The sequence below is a fragment of the Coniosporium apollinis genome (genome assembly GCF_000281105.1).
Source record: "Coniosporium apollinis CBS 100218 chromosome Unknown supercont1.12, whole genome shotgun sequence".
Taxonomy (NCBI): Eukaryota; Fungi; Ascomycota; class Dothideomycetes; genus Coniosporium; species Coniosporium apollinis.
This window is the reverse complement of record NW_006913274.1, coordinates 376,666-398,773: the sequence shown is the minus strand read 5'-3', so window position 1 is coordinate 398,773 and position 22,108 is coordinate 376,666. Positions and strand designations below refer to the sequence as shown.

General features: G+C 53.5%; 7 protein-coding genes across 7 annotated transcripts; 2 read left to right on the top strand and 5 right to left on the bottom strand.

Annotated features, from left to right (window-relative positions):
- Positions 1-298: 298 nt before the first annotated feature.
- Positions 299-1,915, bottom strand: W97_03082 (uncharacterized protein; the record flags this gene model as incomplete). The annotated part of the gene is made up of 3 exons (XM_007780981.1): positions 299-901; positions 958-1,466; positions 1,519-1,915. The coding sequence occupies 3 exons, from the start codon at positions 1,913-1,915 to the stop codon at positions 299-301; spliced, it is 1,509 nt and encodes a 502-aa protein (XP_007779171.1).
- A 3,416-nt stretch (positions 1,916-5,331) lies between these two features.
- On the top strand, positions 5,332-7,169 carry W97_03081 (uncharacterized protein; the record flags this gene model as incomplete). Its single annotated transcript, XM_007780980.1, has 5 exons — positions 5,332-5,350; positions 5,383-5,963; positions 6,086-6,226; positions 6,275-6,869; positions 6,973-7,169. The coding sequence occupies 5 exons, from the start codon at positions 5,332-5,334 to the stop codon at positions 7,167-7,169; spliced, it is 1,533 nt and encodes a 510-aa protein (XP_007779170.1).
- A 639-nt stretch (positions 7,170-7,808) lies between these two features.
- On the bottom strand, positions 7,809-9,478 carry W97_03080 (uncharacterized protein; the record flags this gene model as incomplete). Its single annotated transcript, XM_007780979.1, has 2 exons — positions 7,809-8,416; positions 8,533-9,478. 2 exons carry the CDS (start codon positions 9,476-9,478, stop codon positions 7,809-7,811), a joined length of 1,554 nt encoding a protein of 517 aa, XP_007779169.1.
- Positions 9,479-10,069: 591 nt separating this feature from the next.
- On the bottom strand, positions 10,070-11,939 carry W97_03079 (uncharacterized protein; the record flags this gene model as incomplete). The annotated part of the gene is made up of 2 exons (XM_007780978.1): positions 10,070-10,492; positions 10,551-11,939. 2 exons carry the CDS (start codon positions 11,937-11,939, stop codon positions 10,070-10,072), a joined length of 1,812 nt encoding a protein of 603 aa, XP_007779168.1.
- Positions 11,940-15,247: 3,308 nt separating this feature from the next.
- On the bottom strand, positions 15,248-15,554 carry W97_03078 (uncharacterized protein; the record flags this gene model as incomplete). Its single annotated transcript, XM_007780977.1, has 2 exons — positions 15,248-15,294; positions 15,404-15,554. The coding sequence occupies 2 exons, from the start codon at positions 15,552-15,554 to the stop codon at positions 15,248-15,250; spliced, it is 198 nt and encodes a 65-aa protein (XP_007779167.1).
- A 1,736-nt stretch (positions 15,555-17,290) lies between these two features.
- Positions 17,291-18,712, bottom strand: W97_03077 (uncharacterized protein; the record flags this gene model as incomplete). The annotated part of the gene is made up of 1 exon (XM_007780976.1): positions 17,291-18,712. One exon carries the CDS (start codon positions 18,710-18,712, stop codon positions 17,291-17,293), a length of 1,422 nt encoding a protein of 473 aa, XP_007779166.1.
- A 1,314-nt stretch (positions 18,713-20,026) lies between these two features.
- On the top strand, positions 20,027-21,813 carry W97_03076 (serine hydroxymethyltransferase, mitochondrial; the record flags this gene model as incomplete). Its single annotated transcript, XM_007780975.1, has 5 exons — positions 20,027-20,164; positions 20,222-20,278; positions 20,339-20,432; positions 20,484-20,621; positions 20,672-21,813. 5 exons carry the CDS (start codon positions 20,027-20,029, stop codon positions 21,811-21,813), a joined length of 1,569 nt encoding a protein of 522 aa, XP_007779165.1.
- Positions 21,814-22,108: the final 295 nt, after the last annotated feature.

Sequence of the window (22,108 nt, the reverse complement as noted above, 5' to 3'; positions counted from 1 at the left end):
TGAACAAATGAGCGGATACCGTTTGTAACGCTTCCCCACGGTCGGGCAAGCCGTGCCGTCCCAGTCCACGGTACGGACCGTAGAATAAGCTGAACCGTGGGTGGAGTTTTGACAGTGGCCCCCGCTTGTCGAACTTAAGTGAAAATGATCGGAAAGACTACGCGATGCAAAGCTTGCGCTGCCTAGGATGGAGAAGCGCACACTGAGCGGAGGGAATCTTGAGCGGTATGCTCTACAATCAACGAGTGAATTTACCACTAGAGCGCTGTTCTGAAACCGCTTCTCATCCTAATTTATACTAACGGCTACTACCGCTGCTGCTCGCTCCGTCCGTTTCAGGATTGTAGTTCGGGACAGGCGTTGGGTTGGCTTCCTTCAACGCTTCTGAAGTTGTAATCGTCGCGGACTTCTGCCTTGGCTCCCCATCAAGCGACTCTCGCATTGAGGCAGTCGAGGACGCGTACGAGCCCCGCCTCAAGATCCTTCTCCCAGCGTTCTCATCTTCGTCTTCGCTAGGCGCTGCTTCATACTCCGAGTGTCCATGCGCCGGGTCCTTGATAAATCCATCGATGATATAATACTGCAATCCGTTCATGATCAACGGAAAGACGAACATGACAAATGTAATCTGCAACGCTTCGTTGCCTTCAGTCCATCTCAAAGCCCAGTCGCCTATCCATGCGATCCATGGCAGCAACTGGAAGATGGCGAAGACACAAAGCTTCATGCCAAATAAGCCAAGGAAATAGATAATAGCTTGCTTGAGCCACCAGGTCACCCGAGGTGGGCGGCCGTAGTTGCCAGACTGGATAGATTCTGGAGGATTTGCTAAAGGAGTGAGCGAGAAGCCATAATGTAAAAGCCGAAGGAGCAGAACTAGAATGGGAATGCCGATAGTTGTCTAGATCTTGGATGTTAGTAGCATTCTTTGCGGACAGATATGTGTCGACGACTTACGTCTATGGCAAGGTTGAGGAGGTAGAATGAACAAGGGTTTGGTGTTTTGGTCTGCCCATCCTGTACAGATGTTGCAGCTTCCTTCGCTTTTGCAGCGACGTCGAAGCCCCCGGAGGAGAGCATAGCCATGAAGAGATTCGCCAAGTGTAAAAGCACCGAGCCAAACACCTGCTTCGACACATCAAATCCCCATATCTTGAGCGGTCTCCGAGGTCTCTCGCGATGTCGCTTCCACACCAGAGATAGCAAAGCCAGGATTCCGAGTGCTCCTTGGACAAAGATAGCGAATGGTCCGAGCAAGTGACATTCTGCGTCGGGGACATCATCACCATCTTTTGGGCCACCTGGCGAGCCTGCAGCTTCGGGTTTTGGTGTGGTTAAGGGCGTCGACACTGGAGTACCGGACGACTGCACAGGTTGAGTACTTGCTGGAGGTGTAATTTCAGCTGTAGACGCCGTCGGCGCTTCTACGCTTACACCATGGATGCCCATAAGCTTTGTATCGAACACTGCCAACGTTGTTAGCTTGAGAACACCCATCCTATCCGGACATAGGCGTACCCAACGTAGACCCAGCTGGTATTTTGCTGCCCATCGCCTGATCTCCATAGCCCAGCGCCGGTGGTATAGTCAACCTTCGTTCCTCCCCTATACACATGTCTAGCAGACCCTGATCCCATCCTTTTATCACCTGCCCCTTTCCCAGCACGAATGAGAAAGGGTCGCCCCGGTTGTAGCTAGCATCGAACTCGCTGCCGTCGCTTTGTAATGTGCCGCGGTAGTGTACTGACACCTTGTCGCCATTCTGCGTTCTCCGGCTACATCTTACAGGTAAAGTGGTCTCTATTCGCAGGCCCTCGCCGTCGGTGGCATGGACCGGTAGTATGTGCGCAAGAAGTGGTAAAGATATGAGGGCGACTGAGGCGAACGCCGCGCCGAGCGATGGAAGTAAACGCATGAACGAGAAGGTGAAGGGGTATCTGGAAGGCGGCGCTGAGTCTCTACAGAGAGTATGCTAATGAGCGTGGTCGTAGTGCTCGCGCGGGCCTATCACCCAAAGTACGAAGGTGTGGAAAGGTGACCGCTTGCTGCCTAAGGTGAAAGCGCTCGAGGTCCGACGTAGTCGAAGGTTGTACCGGATGCGGGCGGAGGGTGCTATTAACGATCCACTAGGTCGACACGACTCTCTGCCGACTATGTAGTTCGTATTCCTGTTGGCAAGATACACGGTGTCATTGACGTTAGAAGGCTGAGGCGCTCCGCACCCGCCGCGGACCCTGTGGGTTGAGGCTCCGCGAAGCCGCGGCCTGGGATGTCCACTTCCGGTCAAAGAGATGGAACCTCAATGCACACATGGACGACTGCGTTTGATCCTTCATCACCAATCTCCTCCGATTCAACATCTGCAGAATATTGGCCTGATGGATCACTGTTTCAACTCCGCTTATAGTGCAACGAGATCCATGTTCTGAGCATTTATGAGTTCATTGTCTCTAGCATGCGTTTGCCCTCCTATAGCCCATATATCAGTAGATATGTATTGTCAGGAAACTCAACCGCATTCCAGTTAACAGATGGAGTAACTAATCATCCATTCGCACCAGCCAACATAGAAACTCGAAAATCTCATCATCAAGCATCTCCAAAACCTATCGCTGCGCCCGTCATATTTAGCTGTTGCTGACACTGCTACTTCCTCTACGCCTATCATCCTTACAAAAAGATCCGATAGTTTCGCAGGCTAGCCGATGATCCTATCCGGGATCGAAGGGAACGATAACTACCATCCGTTGGAGGTTCATGTTTTTTTTGACGAGTTTGGAAAGGTTTATGCCAGCGTGCTGTATTGCTCTACTCGCTCCGCTGATCATGAGGCCTGATGACATCTCTGGTTGTCGCGTCGGAAGGTGATGGCTCAGTAGCTGTTTCGAAGACGACACCGGTACGTGGCAGAGAGATTGAGCATGATGACCTAGGAGAGCGATGCTCCTCAGGTCACTGCGAAGCTTACACAACTTAAGTGGCATATGGGCCAGACGAGCACAGGGGACACCAAGACGTGTTGTTGCGATCTGAATACCAGGTACTGTTATGCAGCTGGCGAGGCTGTTTAGACTACATAAGAATAAAGCAAGATGGAGTCTCGTCATGTGCAATAAAAGCCTCACCGCGAAACCCATGATTCATCAACCATTATCTATACTACCGCCTATATCAGGCTACAAGAAGTACAGAAGAGCTATCTAATTAAACCCTAGTGCATCTTCCATCTTTATAAGAATTTTTGTTGTTTTATTGGTAGGGGCGTGGCGATAGTAAAATGAGGCATGGCTAGATAAACACGAGTTTCATAGCGAGATTTCCGCGGTGAGAGTATTATTGCGCACGACGAGGGAGTAAATATAGAAGTGGATAAGGTGTGTAAATCGTATTGTGAAGCTGTTCTGAACATAGCTCACACTGTAACTCCTGGAGTGCAGTTTCGGTGAAAGGGATACGTAGTGGCTAGACTCAAGCTCGAGATATATTGTCAAGCTCCGGCGAAGAGGAAAAGAAACTTTCACACGGTTTTGGCGCATTGCCGTCCGCGAGTGCATAGAGAGTTTACGTGCTTTCCAATGCATGTCCGTTACTCGTTCCAGATTGGATCATGTACGAATCCATTATCAAGGCATCGCCATCAAGCCATCTCTCAGCTTCGAATCTTTTAGCGTCCCTCCAAAGACATCTTCATCGTAATGCATGGCCGCGCAATGCGAGCCATGTTTCGGCTGATAGATGCGAGGAATGCCAGTTCTCAACAAGCCCAAGTCCTTTTCCTCAGCAACTTGATGTTTCTTTTCTAAATATACACGTTATCCACCACTAAGATGCGGGCGACTGTGACAGTAGTCCCGCCCATCACGGTCCGCCACGGTGTCACGGCGCCATCCAGAAGGAGCGGATGTAACTCCGTGTTCAGTTGGGATTCCCTTGACTTGCCAGAGTGGGAGCATCCATTCATACTAATCTGCGTTCTAGTAGTAACTGCTCCCACATTGCGGTCCCCATGCTGATAGACATAGTGCTGCATGATCTCGAGATCTCGAGATCTTGATGGCGAGACTCTGACACAGCGTCTTACAAGACGCTGACTGGATCCTTTCGAATGCCGGGAAGTGAGAGACTCAGACATTTCTCCACAAAGTACTCAGAAGACCAATAAAGAACGAAAACACTTCAAATGTGTGACGTTAGAGATGGTGAGCCCGTAAGTCTGACGAATGCTGCCAGAGCTTCGTAGATCTTGACTTCATATGCCTGTTTTCCCCAGACGTTGAGCTGTCAAGCGGTGCGCGGTGAACATAATGCTTCGATCGAGGAACAGAATCGTACACGGAGCGGAGGAACAGCCGGGCCGGCCGAGCATAGACTCAGCCACCACCAAAGCACACCCTTCAAGCCCTCGCTCAAGTCCGAGCTCCAATTGGTGTATATGGTCACGTGTTTTACCACATTCTGCTAGGCTTGCGAGGCAGTCCATAAACGGCACTCGCTGCCGAAGGGTTTAGCATGGACTCATCTCGACATGCTCTCAACGTTAAGCTCGAGGGCTCGGGTTGACTCACGTCCTGACAGCAATCTCCTTTGGCCGATGGGCTGTCACGATGCACTTCTTACGCTCACCATCATCGTTTTGGGCTCATTCTAGAATACGTGTTCTTTTTCGTGCCGCGGTTTCCAGTCACAGACGCGGTTTCCATGTGCATCCTGACTGGTCTTCTCGTATCCGTCCCGCCGTGTCTGCCTAACTGACGTTCATCCTCATTTCATGCTCAGTTTATCTTGCTTCTTGCAACCAGGGAGTATGAGAGGCTGACGCAGCATTGGCTATCAATACCCTATCCGCACTCTATAGTGAACGTATGCCTTGGGGCGGAGCATCTGTTTCTAAAGTTCAAGAGATGTAGAGACCGCCACACTTCCTGAGGCACTAACAGTTCGGACTTTGATACTCTCAATCTACACGAGGCTTGCTACGAAAACGCTGAAGTGTTGTTCAATGGTGTATACTGGCAAACCTTCACGTGGCTGTCAATGTTGCAAAACCCGACGGATAAAAGTGTGTAACACTCCTGAAAACCTTCGACCTCGTTTGTCTTTGGTCGTTCCATTGCTTCGACAGTTTCTTGCCCTATCAGTCTATGGTTGCTTACTATAAACAGTGCGATGAGGTTCGCCCTTTCTGTACCCCATGCCGAAAAACCGGACGAAGTTGTCCTGGCTATCCGGATGAGTTCGATCTTATATTCCGCAATGAAAACAATGCAGTAGCGCGGAGGGTAAAGAGGGCCTCTACTCTCCGGGAGCACTCGCAAACACTACCGTCCAGGTATGTTCGGCGGCACAGTACGTACGTGGAAGCCGTGCCTACTTCACCCGCAGTGGAAACAGAGTTGCCGGAGACTGCCTTTGGTTACTTTCTGAAGGACACTGTCGGGATCGTAATAGATGAAGACATTGATTACCTCCCTAGTCTTTCGCCACCAAAGCACTCTTCTCGATCCTCCACCGTCGGTAGCGACGACTGGACTCAAAATGTTGTCTCAACACTTACGACTGATTCCGACACACTCCCATCAGAGCTCGCGCTGACACAGGCGTACGCTTGGGCTCTCGGATCTGGGATCTCGCCGTGCATCACACCATCTACGGAAGCCCAAGCGACCGCTTTCTTCTTCCGCAACTTCGTGCTTCTACCTCAAGAAGCTGAGAGCATGCGAGGGTTTCTGGAGCTCATTCTCCCACTCTACAATACCGCCAGTCACTCGTCGCCCCTACATTCTATCACTCACTGCGTTGCACTTTCAGTACTGGGAAACTATCCGGGAAGGCAACACATGGTCCAAGAAGCCACTGTAAAGTATGGAGAAGCTTTGCAAAAAGTCCGCGAGGCTGTCAAAAACCCGGATTTAGCGAAGACTGACGAGACATTGTTGTCGGTATTGATGTTTTCGCTGTACGAGGTACATACAGCAACTGCTCTATGTCATTGGTCGATCCTGGGGAGAAGGATCGTGTACCAAGGCAAACGATTTTGTTATTCAGTTACTTGGCGCAGAGGCTGACGTGACGTGAGACTACGTAGGCCATGACCTCTACGAATGACTCGATCGCAGCATGGGCCAACCACGTAGATGGAGCGGTTGCTCTTGCGAAGCTACGAGGAGTGGACGAATATCAACATCCGACATCTGTGGGGCTCTTCCGCGCCGTCCGAACAATGATGGTAAGTCTCCCAAAGTCCATTTGCAACTCGACCACTAACGTTCTGCAGCTCACAAGCTGTGTCCAGCAGTCGAAGCCGGTGGACGATTTTCCAGGGCCGGAGGGATGGATGAGCGTTGGCGCTTCGGATGAGAACGCCGCGAACAGGCTGACAGTGTTGTCTCTTCAATTGCCAGAAATCCGGGCCCGCAGCAAGGCGCTTGTAAACCGCCACAGAAACACCACCGCCATGTTAGAGGCTCTCGCTCTATTGAACGACGCTTCACGAGTGGACGGGGACCTGGAACAGTGGGCACGCACGCTGCCAGACGCCTGGGGTTACAAGACTGTCTCCTGGAAACACGACATGCCTGACGATCTAGCGAATGCACCGCAATACCCCGGGCCGAAGCACGTTTACGAGGACACCTTCATCGCGAACATCATGAATGATTACAGAGTGAGCCGCATCTTCTGCCAATCGGTCATCCTTTCCTGCACGGCCTGGCTGTCGCCTCCAGGTGAGGACTTGTCCACGGAATCACAATGTCTCATTGCACGCCACACGATCCAGCAGATGGTCGACGATATCTGCGCCAGCGTCCCCTTCCACATGGATTACTCCCTCCAATCCAAAGCGCGATCCATGGGGCAAGACGAAGGTGGTAAGTCGTGAATATATCCCATAATTCCTCCCATTTCCTGGGATCGGACAATTCCAGCTCCATCCAAGCCTTCTTCACGCTAACACAGCCTCCATCTCTACAGCTGCAGAAGCCCTCGGCGGCTACTTTCTCGTCTGGCCTATTTTCGTTGCCGTAAACACAGAGTCTGTGCCGCGACAACAGCGCGAGTGGCTCCAAGGTCGCCTGTCCCACATCGGCCACACTTTCGGGCTTAATCAGGCGCAGGTGCTGCTGCTCGCGCGGCGACACGTCCTAACTTGCGGGCCTGTATTTCCATAAGGCGTATGCTTTTGCGGACACAGTTAGGAAGAAAGCGCGGGGCCACTGGCATCGCATGGATATTAATAACCTTCGGCTCTGGTGAGGTCGATACTCCAGACCGCAAGGATGGTGCCCGTTGAGATTTGTGCTCTCCGAGCTTTTCGTTGGAGTTGCAACGGAACTTGCGTAATCTTGCCTTCGTTTGTCTATATGGTCGACATTGGTTTTGGGGTTGGCGCAGACCCACGTTCGCTACTTTTGCGGCCTCAAGCGCTCTGGCGTGCGCTTGCAATGTTGCATAGATTGTGGCTCTCCGCTTCACCGTTTCAGTTTTCATGGTACATTTAGATGTAGTATACTATGTTATCCTCCAAATTTCTCCCACTGAGCATGACACCCCGAGCCAAGGAACGATACGTTCCCCTGTCGTCTTCGTGGAATCCTCCGCCACGGCACGATCACGTGACCTCATGTATTCCCGACCTGCGCTGTTCATATCGGCCTAAGGGCTGTCTTCGCTACGTCTTTGCTTCGCTTTTCCGAGCCACATCGTAGGTTTCTCTCCATGAGGATTCCCAAGCATACTAATAGTCCACTAGAAAGACATAGTAGAGCTGGCAACATCCGTCCAAACGTCACCAAGTTATTACCACCTCTTCACGCCTTTTCCCGCCCATCCTCCCAGAACGCAACCTTAACCCCACCCGCAGGCTGCAGCACAATATCCGTCTGCATCGCCAGCTCCCTCCCCTCCTCCCTACTCTCGACCCCCGCAAACCGCTGCAGAATCCGCACAACCACATACCCCATCTCGGTAAGCGCGAACTGCTGTCCGATACAGATGCGCGGGCCGCCGTTGAACGGGACATAGGTCCAGCTCTTCGGCGTCCAGTGTTCCCACCTCTCCGGTGCAAACTCTAGAATCGGAGGGAAGGTCGCGCTGGGGGGCGGGTAGAGATCCCCCCGGCGCTGGAGCAGCAGCGTGGAGTACCCGATTGGCGTGCCGGCTAGGATGCCGATGGGCGAGGAGCCGGTGGGGCCGCCGCCCACGGGGAGGGTGGAGTCGTGCAGGGCGACGCGCACGTTGAAGGGGACGACGGGGTAGAGGCGAAGGGTTTCATTGAGGGTGTGTTGGAGGTAGCGCATGTTTTTTAGGGCGGCGTAGGTGGGGGGCGCGGTGCCGCAGTGGGCAGAGATTTCCTGGCGCAGCTTTTGGACGATGCGGGGGTTGAGGGAGAGGTGGTGGAAGATCCAGGAGAGGGTGCCTGGGTTTTGTTAGCGGATGCCTGCGAAGAATGTCGGTAGAGGAGGGGGAGGGGAGAGCATGATATCTCCTGATTCAAGGGGCGAGATTGGCTGTCATGTGGCTGGGAGCTCTTACATGCGGTAGTATCTCTCCCCGCAAGCAACACTGCAACAAGTTGATCCCGCAGCACAGTCCTATCGCGCGTGTAGCCCGCCAGCGCGTGTAGAAACGTATACCCCTGATCAGACTTGCTCCGCTTCTCCAGCTCCTCCGGCGAGAGCCTCAGCGCCTCGTCAATGTACGGGTTCACAAACTCATTGATGACCTTCAGGCCCTCGCGAAACTTGCCGCGGGGCAAGAGGTGATGTAGCGGCCCAATCCTCGAAACCAGACTCTGAAACCGCTGGACCTCGCCGAACGCCTTCGCGAAGCGGACCTGCGGGTCCACGAGGCTGTTGACGCTACGCCCGAGCAAAAAGTCTGTCGCAGCGTCCAACGTGTAGCGGAAGAAGAGATCCGCGACATCGACAGTCTGGCCCCTCCCACCAAGCTTGGGGGCCAGCTCCTGGAAGTGGCGCTCGAAGATGTCGAGGTCGCTGAGGCGGTCGCGGATGAACTGGGGCCGGATAAGCTGGCGCGAGTTGTGCCATCTTTCGCCGTCGGTGGTGAAGATACTATCCCCAAGGAAATCGTGCCAGTCCTTGTTGAACTGCTCGCCCTTGCCGTAGTCGGCGAACTGGGTTGCCAGGATCGCTTTGATGTTTTCGGGGTCGGCCGTGAAGATTATGCGTTGCCCTGTGGTGCGGAACTCGAGCGTGTAGTTGTGGTCTTCGGGGCCTCGAGAGAAACTCTTCTCCCAGAACGCGAGGTTGCGGTTCTCACGCGCATACTTGACGGCTTCGTAGACGAAGTCGAGGCCGAAGGGAAGATAGGTAGGTCGGATGGGCGCGCGGGCGCCGAAAGAGCGGATCTTGCGGTTCTCGTTAAGGAGGCGGACGGTGGAGATGATGTAGTAGGCGACGACCAGAAGAAGCACGGATACACCAGGTGAGGGGAGGGATTGGAAGAGCTGGTCAAGCATATTGACGGCGCGTATATGAGTTGTAAGATCTGTAGGAGCTGTTTACACACACTCTAAGCTCCGTTGTTAGGATTGAACAAAGCCGGTTCCATTGTTAATAACGCGTGCGTAGAGCACATGGAGATATATCCGCTACGGAGCGGTGCAATTGTCACACCGACCATGAGTCCCTGGCGTCTACTTACATACATGGCTGCGGCAGGGAGGAATATGCCTAGATGGAGCTGTGGTTGCGAGCCGAGGCATCATGCGAGCGATTTCTCTAGCGCTCATGCATCTCACGTCACATGATAACTAATGCAGAGAAGGAAGCTTTGGTTCTGGCAAAGTCAGCGATAGGTCTTTTCTTTAGTGCTGTGTTCCAAGTTTGTATCATAAGACTACTGTCTAGCTGTTATATAGGCTAGTATAACAATGTCCAGCAAGAGAGCAACAGATCGTCCCTGACAGTACATCGCCCAGAAAGCGCTATCCCACCGACATCAACCGCTAGATGCGATAACGATGCACAATAACAGATGGCACCTCTCGTCAGTCTAACACCTCATGCTGCAAACCACGAAGACCCTTCTCTTCATCCCAGCACCACCCTCAAGTCGCCAACGAGCACTGCGTCCCATTCATGATGCAAAACGGCATCTGGATCGGCTCAGCTCTAACCCCTCTCGCAACCAGCCGTTCCCTCATCTCCGACAATCGCGGACTCGCCTCAATCTGGCTCCTATTCTGCCCGTTCTCGTCCTTCGCGCCGCTCCACAGCACCTCGGCCGCCGCGCAGGCCCTGGGCCACACCATGTCGTCGAAGTTGATCGGGTCCGTCTGCTCGGCCCAGATGTGGCACTCGCCGCCGAGCACGAGGTGGGAGGAGTTGGCTGGGATGCCGTGCAGCGGGTCGTAGGAGTACATCAGCCGCCAGTTCTTGCGCGGGGAGCAGTAGTCGTTGTAGGGGAAGTACTTTTGGGAGGCGAAGCCGGGGGCGAAGTCGATCCATTGCCCTTTGCCGCAGTCGAGGTACTGGGTGGAGGTGTTAGCTCATGGCGAAAGAGAGGGAGCGGAGGTGACAAAAACTCACCCAATAGTTGTAGTTGCCGACAAGCGCCTTGTGGCCCGCCGCGACGACCTCTGCGACCGCTTCGTCGCTCTGCCACGTCTGGATCACGACGTCGTCGCCCAGCGTCAGGTTCCACGTCAGAAGCATCTCCTCCCACACCACAGGCGTCAGGCCAGCTTCGCGCACCCGGTCGTGGTTGAAGTCGATGAAGCGCTGCATCAGCGGCTGGAGCACAGCCGTGTCGTTCGAACGCACTGTGTCGTCAAGCAGGTACGTATTGATATTGACTTCATCGCCACCGGTGTGGAAGTAAGAAGACCTCACTCGAGGCAGCAGGTCATCCCACATCGTCCCCAAGAAATCGTAAACGGCTGTGGAATTCAGCTTCAGTGATCCGCACGGCGGCTCGGCGCAGTAGGTGTTCCAGTCCGGCTGGGCGTTGAATGCGGCGATCAGCTCCGGCTGGCTGAACCAGATTGACGACGTGTGGCCGGGCATGTCGATTTCGACAATGACCTCCACGCCTTGGATCGCAGCAAAGTACTGGATCTCCTCAAAATCGCCGGGGGTGTAGGTCAGGTCCCTCCTGTAAGCTCCCTTGGCTGCGAGCTCTGGCAGGGCTGGAATCTCAAGCGGCCACGATTGGGCGTCTGTGATGTGCCAGTGGAGGCGGTTGAACTTGTTGTAAGCCATGGCATCGATTGTCCTCTTGATGTCTGACACGGAGAAGTAGTTCCTGGCGGTGTCCATGTTCAGTCCGCGGTGAGGGAACTTCGGCTCATCCTCGATCTCTACTGGCGCGAAAGGCGTGTAGGCACCACCTGCGGAATGCTTGTAGAAAAGCTGAGTGAAGGTTGTCAAGCCTCGAACCAGGCCAATTGACGTCTCCGCCTCGATCGTAGCCTCACCGTCCTCCGTTAGAGTCAAGCTGTACGACTCGTCCACGTCTCCGGCCCTGGGCGTTAGGATGTTGTCCGGGTCTGCGGCGTTCTGCTGAAGGCTGATGTGGCTGATGTAAATCTTGCCCTCTGTGGGAGGCTCGAAGTCTTCATTGCGCTCGTGAAACTTCCACGGCACGAAGTTCTTCTTCAAGATGGTGTCGTACGTGCGCTGGATAGCGTACTGTATGATCTGCTGAGAAGGTCGGTGGCCTGCCGTGCTATTCCGGTTCTTGTTCCAGTAGCTGTGGGGATAAGACTGAGGATTTGTCGTTAGCTGTGGATCGACGGGAGCGTACTCCTTCAAAGCATTGGCCACTGGTATAGAGCCTACATTGTTCGCGGCATTGTAGCTGATTTGCACGCCGCCGTCAATCCAAAGGACGGTATCGCCAGAGGTGTAACTGGAAGGGAGGGGCCAGATGGCAGCCGCAAAGGGCGTAAGCAGAGTGAGGGCGGCTAGAGATCTCATGACTTAAGCACGAAGCTCTGATGTCAGGTTTTTGTGGTGTTGCAAGAACCGACCGAAGCAATATGTTGACAATCCAGAATTTCCCGGGCTCAAAAGAATGAGTGGTATACCCTCCAGAATGGCAGCTGGAAAACGCGTGAATGCACGTTAGGTCGCGTGAAGCAGTGGATGAGCAATTCTCGCAGTCACACGCAGCCCAAGAGCGAAGATAGATGCAGGGAAGCGAGGTCTAAATATTCGTGAAGATCACCGCGGTCCGGCACCAGCAAGGATCAACTTCACTGCCCGGGGGGATGCAAGGTCGCATCACAGCATAAACTCGATTAATTTAAGCTTGCTCATACGAATTGCGCCAAGAGAATATAAACAAGTGCGCAGGTGAGCTGTCAGTCCAGCGCTGCCCGCAGCCAGAAATGTGACAGCAGTGTTGCAGCTGTTGTGAGGAGCTGGCGAGCTAGCTGTCGAGCAGTCAGGGATCAGTCGACAAGCGGGCAAGCCACAGCCGGAGCGAAGTGGGCGGCGACGTTGCATCGCTCTGGGGATCCGGCACATCGCCTGGACATCGCCTGGGGCAGCTTGGAGAAATACGAATCTGATATGCAGCCTGCCCCCAGCTCCAGAGAGGCAGGTCGATGTCCGACTGCGGGCTCTCGCGAGCAACTACGGCGGTGCGCTCGAAAAAGGTAACCTTGCATTAGCTCCAGCTCACTGCAGCCAAAGGGATGTCAGGCGACAAGGCTGAGAATGATGGCGTTGTGAGACATCCCCCCGTGCTGAACAACGGCGTGAGGCTGTTGCAGCACACCCACATCTCAAGGGAGGCCTCTTCCTGCGCAGGAAGCCTCTGGACATGGGTGCAGGCTTTCCCTTACGCACGCCAGCTGCGATACGGGCTCCCCTCTCGGACGAGTCGGGCGAAAACATGCATGGGTGCTCTACTAGCAGAACTGAATCGTTCAGACAGCACAATGAAAAATCATACAGCACCATGAAAAATCATACAGCACCATTCCCTTGACTCCTGAGAGGAGCTCGCCACGTGGACTGCCGTACAAAGGATACTATCAACTCCCTTCCCGCCAGAGACATCCACAACCTCCTGTAAGGAAGATCCAATCTCGGGATTTGACCGAGAACACTACTTTGACGGAACACCACCGAACCAAATCCAATGTCGAACTCGTCTCCTCTAAACTCTACATTCACAACGAAGTGCGGAACCTTCGCACTCGCGCTTCCGTTGCAATTGTTGCTGAACATACAGCACAACAGGATCTAGCTGATCCGCAATCTCAACCGTAAGTGCGGATCGTATTACCTGGAGGACGGACCGCGGCCCGCTGGGAAGCAGAAGCTTTGGTAGGTGATAAACGGGTGCGCTACGCGCATGTTGAATCGCACATTTCGACTTGATGTGGAGTACTGTAGAATGCCGGACGAATGCTTCCCGGAGCGAGTCTTTGAGAATCAGGACGTGTTGCTAGCAGACAACTGGACCGTGGTGCCGTATCTCTCCACCGAACCGGTGAGCTTGACCCAGTGCTTCGAAGGTCGCGATATGACTTCAGGACCGCCGTCAGCTGGTCGGCGAGGCTACGAACGGCGAGATCAGCCGCATCGTCGCTACCGCTGGGAGGCAGCTGCAGTTTTCTGTCAGGCGCCATGACAGCGCGCTGGTGGAGCGCTTGCTGCGAGGTGCGGTTCAGTGCGGTCTGTAGCGAGGACTTATTTTGGAGCGCGTGATTTCCTTCCGGAGAGTGTTTGTTGGCGAGCTGCCTGAGACAAGCTTCCTCCGTAAGTCTGCGGTGGTACGTTTGACAGTCGGTACCTTTGTCTGGTTCCACGTTGAGTGCTCCTCGATGGGTCTCGTCGTCTAGACAGCCGCTCAACAGTTGCTGACCTTCCAGCGCACTAAATCAGTTGGATCTTCCTCATCTCCAAATCTGGGAAGTTTGTTGCGCCCCCATTCATAAGTCCATGAACGTAACAATCTCCGTGCAGCCGGTAGCACCCTCTCTTGTCCTTAGCGCCTCTGTTCTTTCTGCGAATTGCGAAAGGGATTCGAGAGCCTTGGAAGAAGCAGAGCTCATCATTGATGAATGTGTCAGGTGAGGCCCAACCAACGTACCCTCTTTTGGTGACTATGAATTGACGGCCGCTTGGACCGCGTCTTGCGCTATTGTAACGGCGAGAGTCTATAGCCTGCATCAGGTCTTGAAACTCTGAAGCCATCTGTTGCAGCCGACGTTGCCGACAGAAGGATTCTGAGACTAGAAGGATGATATGACTGAACAATGTTAGGGTTGGCCACAGTACTATCCAGGCGAAAGCTTTCTTAACCCTGAACAGGCGTATAGGACCAGATATCTTGTATGACAGGAGACAGATGACAGAGGATATAGCCGATGCGCGAACGACGGAGTCCCAACCTTTTCGGGGCCTTCCAATGTCGCTGAACCACTTGCTTAGTTTGATCAACCTAGGGAAAAGCTTGGCGTAAACCTTCCGTAGATCTTCGACTCGTTCACCGGGCACCTCCGAGTCGTTGTCTAGCAGTAAGCTACGCCAGTACACCTCAGAGATGTCCTGACCAGTCGGGTAAGAGACCAGACCATTAACAAGATCAGTACCTTGTGAATATTCGTTGTACCACTGCTCAACCAGGCTAGCCAGGGATTCAGAACGGGAGATCGAGGAGTTAAAAGAATTTACTCGTAAGGCGGCTGGTATAAAAAAGTCGAGTGGCCAAGGAACCGAGGACGCAATTCCTGACTCAGCGATATGCTTGACTTGATCGAATATGATGCATTGTAAACCCAGTTTCTAAACTTCGATTAGAATTCACTGCACGATCTTACTCAAAAGGAAAAGATACAACGATGGAAACGGTAAACCAACCATGTCTGCCGTAATTTCGAAAGCTTGTTTTGACTGGTTCAACTTGATGAGATCATCCGAAGGCAAAAACGTCCAAACGAGTGGAGCGAGGTCCGTGTCGATGCCGAAACCTTTTAGAGCCCATGTTGGCATACTACGATCAGTATGGCGCGATGACTGTGAAAATGACAGAACATCCGGAGATTTCCGAGCCAGAGAATCTCTAGTAATCCGGATCAACACCTGGCGTAAGTCGAGACTGTAGTCAATGAAATCCGGGCTCACATCCACGGCGAGATGAGCAAGCGCGAACACCTTGTCCCGAGGGTCTGTAGCGTTGAATCCTCTCGTGGTCCATAGAAGCGACATAAGATCTGAGTGGCCACATTCGAACTTCAGGGAAGCCAGTAACATGATATTACCCCACCACGCTACCTCTTCTCGCCAAGCAAGTACATTGCTGATGAACGGCCGACCCCTGCCAAAGGTGATGATCAACAGCCAAAACGGTCCAGCATCCAGAATAATATGTCCGCATAAAAACAAGCACCGCTTGGCGGCTAGGAGCTCCTGAATGATCCACATACGGGTGAACCAAGGCCTTCTCAAAATCTCCAGAAACCCGTCCCACGCCGGGTCGGTAGCATCCGGTATGCCGAGTTCTTCAAGTTCAGCGAACGTCAGATCCCAGAAGTTCCAGGCTGACTCCGGACCACGAGTTTTGTTAAGCTCCACCATCGTTGTTAACAACTGGGCGGCAAGTGCAGCCCCCTTTTCCATACTAGCGTTCGCTTCTCCAAGCCATGCAACGACAAAGCGCGCCGAACCATATATCTCCGGCATTAGCTGGACTTGTTCGGTCTTCTCTCTTGTGTCTCCTTGATTGATACAAATGGCATCAGCCCATATGAACCTCCCTTCGTCCGCATCCGGTCCGAGATCTAATCCTCCGTTTAATGATCTTAATCTACGTTTCAGCGACCTAATCCACCAGAGTGCGGTATGAAGATTCCGGGTGACCGTTAGAGACTGGTTGTCGCAAAGGATGCTGCAGGTGTCGCCTGGGTCTCCCCAAGTGTATGAGAGAGCGACATAACTAGGCGCCTCGTCCAGGTTGGTGTCGATGAGTCTTGTACGGATGGCATCGTGGCCGGTCCCGAACTCAAGATATATGAGACGAATGTTTCGACCATGGAGCTCCGACGTGTATTCGAAAGGCCGAATAGGAGGGCGGACAGTCTGCGTTCGTCGCTGGGAGAAATATCGGAACGGCCGCTTTACAGACCGTTTTTGTTTCAGAGCTCTCTGAAGATTTGCATGATATCTTGCAACTGCGCCTCTGAGGATTTGTACTGGGGTGGGCCATTGATCGTGGAATGACCATGATTGAACAATTTCAATGCCCATAGCGGGTGTATCGTAAATGAAGCCATAGGAAAGCCACAAGGTCGGACAGTCGCAAGTTAAAAGTGATAAGGAAGCCTGAAGTCGAGAGGCAGAGCTGTGGTCCTAGAAGGCGACGCAGCGCCTCCGAGGCTCTAAGCCACAATCAGGCCTCCCATCCAAGGAAAGCCATACAGTAGGTTGTGAGCCTGCAGGTGTAGACGCGGCCGTTAGATCTCTCATATTACCAACTCTGTCCCTAAATGTTCATTGGCTGGGATCTGGGTATGCGCGACAGCCGCATCGTTCCGCCAGCTGGCTCCTGGAGCAACAGTATGAAAAGTTATTCCTAGCCGCCGGGCACGCTCACCTCCTGTAGGCGCTGAAACCGGATGGCTTGCATGTGTGAAGATCGCAGTGGTCTTGATCTGTCCATACGAATCATTGGGCGGATTGTCGGAAGTGGGCACGTCTTGGAGGAGGCTATGCTGGGTGATCTCGACCTCGTCACGTGGTGCTACTCGGGCAAGACGCGGCATGCAAGCCGTCTTAAGGTACCACTTAACGTTATTCGTCTTGAACATCACATTATGGTTATTCTGTTTATCTTAATCAGGTTTCCATCTTGAGCAACTAGTGGTGTGACACACATGCTATCCTAGTGATGCACGCTTGAAAACCAACAAAATCAAGAGTTCCTCCGAGAATATAACACAGCTAGCCTCTGAGCAATTGTGCAAGCAAATACGTAAAGGGAGAACCCAGGCTCCTTGCCTCCGCCCGATACCTGTTCAGTAAGGAAATGACATACAAGATAATTCCCGCACCACCCATGTAGCTAATGCAAACAAAGCCAGGAAAATCTAAAGCAAGGGCATAAGATAGCAGTACTTGCTCGCAATGTGCAAGTGATCACCACAGAAGATACCCGTAAGTGTTGGATAGAAGTCGGATCTGAGCCAAGGGCAGAACCCCCGAATGATGTGGGACCCAGCGCATGGGTCACTCAACTCGCTGTCGTAGGAACGGACTGTGAAGAGAGTAAGAGCCAAGAGTGGAGCAACAAACAGCCTCAGATCTCGGACCATACATCATTCGTTTCGCCCATCCAGAGTGAGCAGAGTCTCGTAACTGTACCAGTCTCCGTACTTTTCCATCAGCTTCTTCTTTTGTTCGTCTCGCTCCTTCGCCTTCTGCATCTCCTTCTCTTTTTCCTTTTCAGTCTCGTACAACTTCTCTTCCCGCGTCATATCCTTGACAAGCTGCGTCTTGAGATCCGGCTGGATTTTCGGCGGGCCCCAGTAGTAATTGTCCGAGCGCGGGTGGCTGACGATGCTGACCGTATCGGCTTTGATCTCCTTGAGAGCCTTGAGAAAGCGGTAGTCTGTCTTCGCCAGCATCTTCCGTCCGTGGAAGCAAAGCCTGAGCTTCTTGAGTTTGGCGTGCCGCGAGATCTTGCGCAGGCATTCGATGATGTGGGGATCATGCACGAAGCGGCGAGCCTCAGCGTTCTGGAGATGGGGCGTGGTCGAAGGTACGCCGTCGTCGAACCAGATGCACATCTCGCGGATATGGGCGAGGTTCGTGTTGCCGATGCTCTCGAGGAAGCGTCGCATGTCCTTGTATCCAATCTCCTTGTGGTCGGCCTCCCAGTAATGCGACCTGGACATCTTGTTCCGCTCAAAAGCGAAGGAGTTCTCCCCGTACAGGATGCTGCGGCCCTCCTCATAGACCTGCCTGCACGTTGCAAGGAAAGCGGATGAACGGCAGAAGTTTGATGGTTTGTTGAAGTCGAATGGATTCTTCACAACGAACAAGTGACGATACACGATGTTTCGAAGTTCAGATGGTAGATCTAGGAATCCCACCTTGTTGTCATCCGCGGCCTTGCTCTGAGGGGTTGTGAGGCCATTGGCGCCGGAGGTCCGATCTCGAGGAGTCCTGACGCGCCGTCTTGTGCTCTGAGGCTTTGATGCGATGTTCCGCGTGGCGGATCTTCCTCTGAGCAAGTCTGCGACATTCAGATGAAGATGGATGGGGCCTTCTTGGCCGGGGGGAATATTGAGGGTAATCGTGATAGGCTGGTAATCATCTGTAAGAGCTTCCAACTCGCTCTCAGATTGAGATGGTGAAGCTCCATCCTCCTGTGTGGGCAAGTCAGGAGGATGCATCGGTGATAGCGGTGGTGGCGACGGCGATGGTGTTGGTGTGCGGGCGCGTTTTCGCAACCTGATGACCGAATTGAGTGCCTTTTTCGGTCGCGTGATCAAGGTGATCTCTTCATCTTCGTCGTACTCATCGTCTGACGCCGTATCCTCTTGATGATCCTCGATGACCTCGAATGAATCTAGATAGCCCGGGTTCAGTGACTTTCTGCCAGCTGACTTCCTGATCGGACGCCCAGTGCGCTGGTTGATGTTGGTAGTAAAGTGGCCGTCCCCGAGTTCTTCGCTCTTTGCGCGTCCCTGTGACGCCGTCGATTGCTTCGTGAGCTTCCGCACCTTGGACGGCATAACGGCAGTGAGCTTTGATGACGATTATCCTCCAGCGATGTGAGATCTTCCGCAGCGAGTTGGTCGAGGATGTCGTGGGTTTCGGATGGTAGTGACCTTTATGTCGCCTCTGTGCGGTCAAATACCCTCCTACGGAGCCGATGACCGAAGCACGTGCCCCGGAAGCGTGACTAGATCCAGTGCGACCTTCCGGTTGCCGTTGGCGGAGTCCCTATGAATGCCGGGCGGGCGGTGTGGTGGGAGAAATTTGGAAGCCAGACGGTTGATGGTGGGAAGAGGCGAGGAGAATACTGGATGTCAACGAGAGGTTCCGTTAGGATGGGAGCACTGAAGGGTTCCAGTGGAATACGAAACGAGCTGCTTTAGAGAAGGGAGATGTATCAGGTAGAGATGGACTGAGGTTGGAACAAACACCATGTGCCAAGGCGAGCTAGTGAGGAAAGTAAGGGAACTGGAAGAGGAAGGGACGGGAAGGTGCTCAAGTCGACGGCCGGCTGGTCACGGTGCCTAGTTCCGCGCCTGTGCGTCTCGTTGCTTAGGGAAGAAACGAGGTGTTGAGAAGCGCCGCCGAGGGAGACTGATGGTCACTGTCGGTTGTGAGGATAAAGGGTTTTGTATATGCAAACTTGCAGGTGATGTCGGTCATTCAGGGTCAACAGCCTGGCAGCCAAGACGCTCTCGCGGTGCGGCAACTAACACTGTCGGCGCTGATTGTAACGATACACCACAGCCTTGCACAGTGTTCTGGAGGAGGCGGGCTATATACACAGAAGCAGTGGACGAGGTGGGCGAAGGATTTTACGTACAGCAGCGCCAGGCGAAAAGGTTGGCTGACATCAAGTCCCGAAGTAAGGCACTTAAGCAGCAGCCAGCTACCTTAGCGGGTTTCCCACCCTCACATGCCACATCCCCGAAGTCACCATCATACGCTTGAAGAACTGCTGCTGGGCACTGGAGCAGGTACAACACACAACAAATCCATCAGAAGATTTCAGATTGTCCCTTTCAAGGTGGTGAGGCGGGCCCGGAACATGTCAACAGCACCCACGTCGCCCAGGCTTGCGCGGGAGCGAGTGAGGATGCAGCTGTCTCAAAGGCCATCTCATCATCTGGATTTTAGTTGTGTTGAAGAAAGAAAAGAAGAATTCGAGCCCATAGTGTCGTCGTTGTCGAGGAAAGCCGTTGCAGAGCCAAGCCTAACGCGATGCAGCTTAGCGGCTTCGAGCATCCTCGTCTCTACACTCCACACCACGAGTGGCACCACCGCCCGAGGAATACCGAGCTTTGTGTTCGCCATCCTCACATCTCGACGCCATGTCGACCCTCCGAAGCAGCTGTCGAGCCTCGCGCTCGTTGCTGTCTTCCAGCGTCCAGCGGCCCGCTGCGCAAAGATGCCGCTTCGAGCTGCAAGCCTCCATGAGGCGGGGCCTGTCCTCGGATGCGCAGCAGAAGGTTAGAAGCGGCGAAGGTTATTGTCTTTACTTGGACTGCTCCTGACAGTGTGTACAGCTTCTCTCGGCAAACCTTGAAGAGGCTGACCCCACCGTATACGACATAATCCAAAAGGTGCCCGATCCTCCAAGCCTCTCAACCGCCAATTCCTAACCGAGCACGTCCTACTTGCAGGAGAAAAGGCGGCAGAAACACTTCATAAACCTGATACCGTCCGAGAACTTCACATCACAAGCTGTGCTCGATGCATTGGGCAGTGTAATGCAAAGTATGTCCATAAAGCGAGTCAACGCGGGACTATACTGAGCGTCACTACCAGACAAGTACTCTGAGGGGTATCCTGGAGCGCGGTACTACGGCGGCAACGAGCACATCGATGAAGCGGAACGGCTGTGTCAACACCGAGCACTTAGAGCATTCGGTCTCAAGGAGGACCAATGGGGGGTGAATGTCCAACGTGGGTTTGTGTCGGCCTTGCAAATGATACGCGCTGACCAGCCATGATAGCTCTGTCCGGCTCTCCCGCGAACCTCTATGCCTATTCCGCTCTTCTCAACACCCACGACCGCATCATGGGACTCGACCTTCCTCATGGCGGCCACCTCTCCCACGGCTACCAGACACCGACTAAGAAAATCTCCGCAATATCCAAATATTTCGAAACTCTACCATACAGGCTAGATGAGAAGACTGGTCTAATCGATTATGTCAAGTTGGAGGAGCTGGCATTGCTTTACCGGCCGAAGCTGATCATCGCAGGTACATCCGCGTACAGTCGGTTAATTGATTATGAGCGTATGCGGGACATTTGTGATAAGGTTGGCGCATACCTTCTATCTGATATGGCACACATATCCGGGCTGGTGGCCGCTGGCGTCATCCCGTCGCCGTTCACACATTCAGATGTCGTGACGACTACGACGCACAAGTCTCTACGTGGACCTCGCGGTGCCATGATCTTCTACCGGAAAGGGGTTCGACGTGTAGACAATAAGGGAATCGAGGAGACGTACGACCTTGGAGGACGTATCAATGCGTCAGTATTTCCTGGCCACCAGGGCGGCCCCCACAACCACACAATCACTGCTTTGGCTGTAGCGCTACAGCAAGCGCACACACCCGAGTTCAAGGAGTACCAGCGCACGGTTCTGTTGAACGCAAAGGCACTTGCCGAGCGATTAGGCAATCCGAGAGGCAAGGGTGGCTTGGGCTACAACGTTGTCAGTGGAGGCACCGAAAATCACCTGGTTCTGGTTGATTTGAAGGATAAGGGTGTCGATGGTGCGCGTGTAGAGCGGGTACTGGAACTTGTTGGAGTGGCGAGCAACAAGAACACCGTACCCGGCGACAAGTCAGCCATGAAGCCAGGCGGGCTACGCATGGGTACACCAGCAATGACGACGCGTGGCTTCCGACCCGAGGACTTCAAGCGAGTGGCAGACATCGTTCACCGTGCCGTGACCATCACGCAGAAGTTTGACAAGACTGCCAGAGAGCAGGCAGAGGCGAACAACAGGAAGAACCCAGGCAGCGTAAATGCGTTCAAGGAGGCGCTGGGTGAAGGAGAGGATGTACCGGACATAATGCAGCTTAGGAAGGAGGTCGAGGACTGGGTCGGCACGTTTGCTCTGCCGTGGGACAAGGAATAATGAGCGCGCATTGAATGGATGATGCATATTCGACGACGATTTTCTGGCGGCGCTGGAGTTGCATGGAGCAGATGGTTTGTACATATGGCTTGTCTGAGAGGGCTTTGGATATCCTCGTCGGCTGAACAAAATCCGCGGTTGACTGAGGACTTGTTGCATTTGCAGTGACGTAACCAATATCTTTTACTCTCATGTTAATCATAGCGCGGCCTTCTCCAGCTTCGTTCACTTCACTACCTTTAATAGCTTCCAGAACCCACTTCCTTCGCAACCTCTAGCAACGTTTTCTACAATC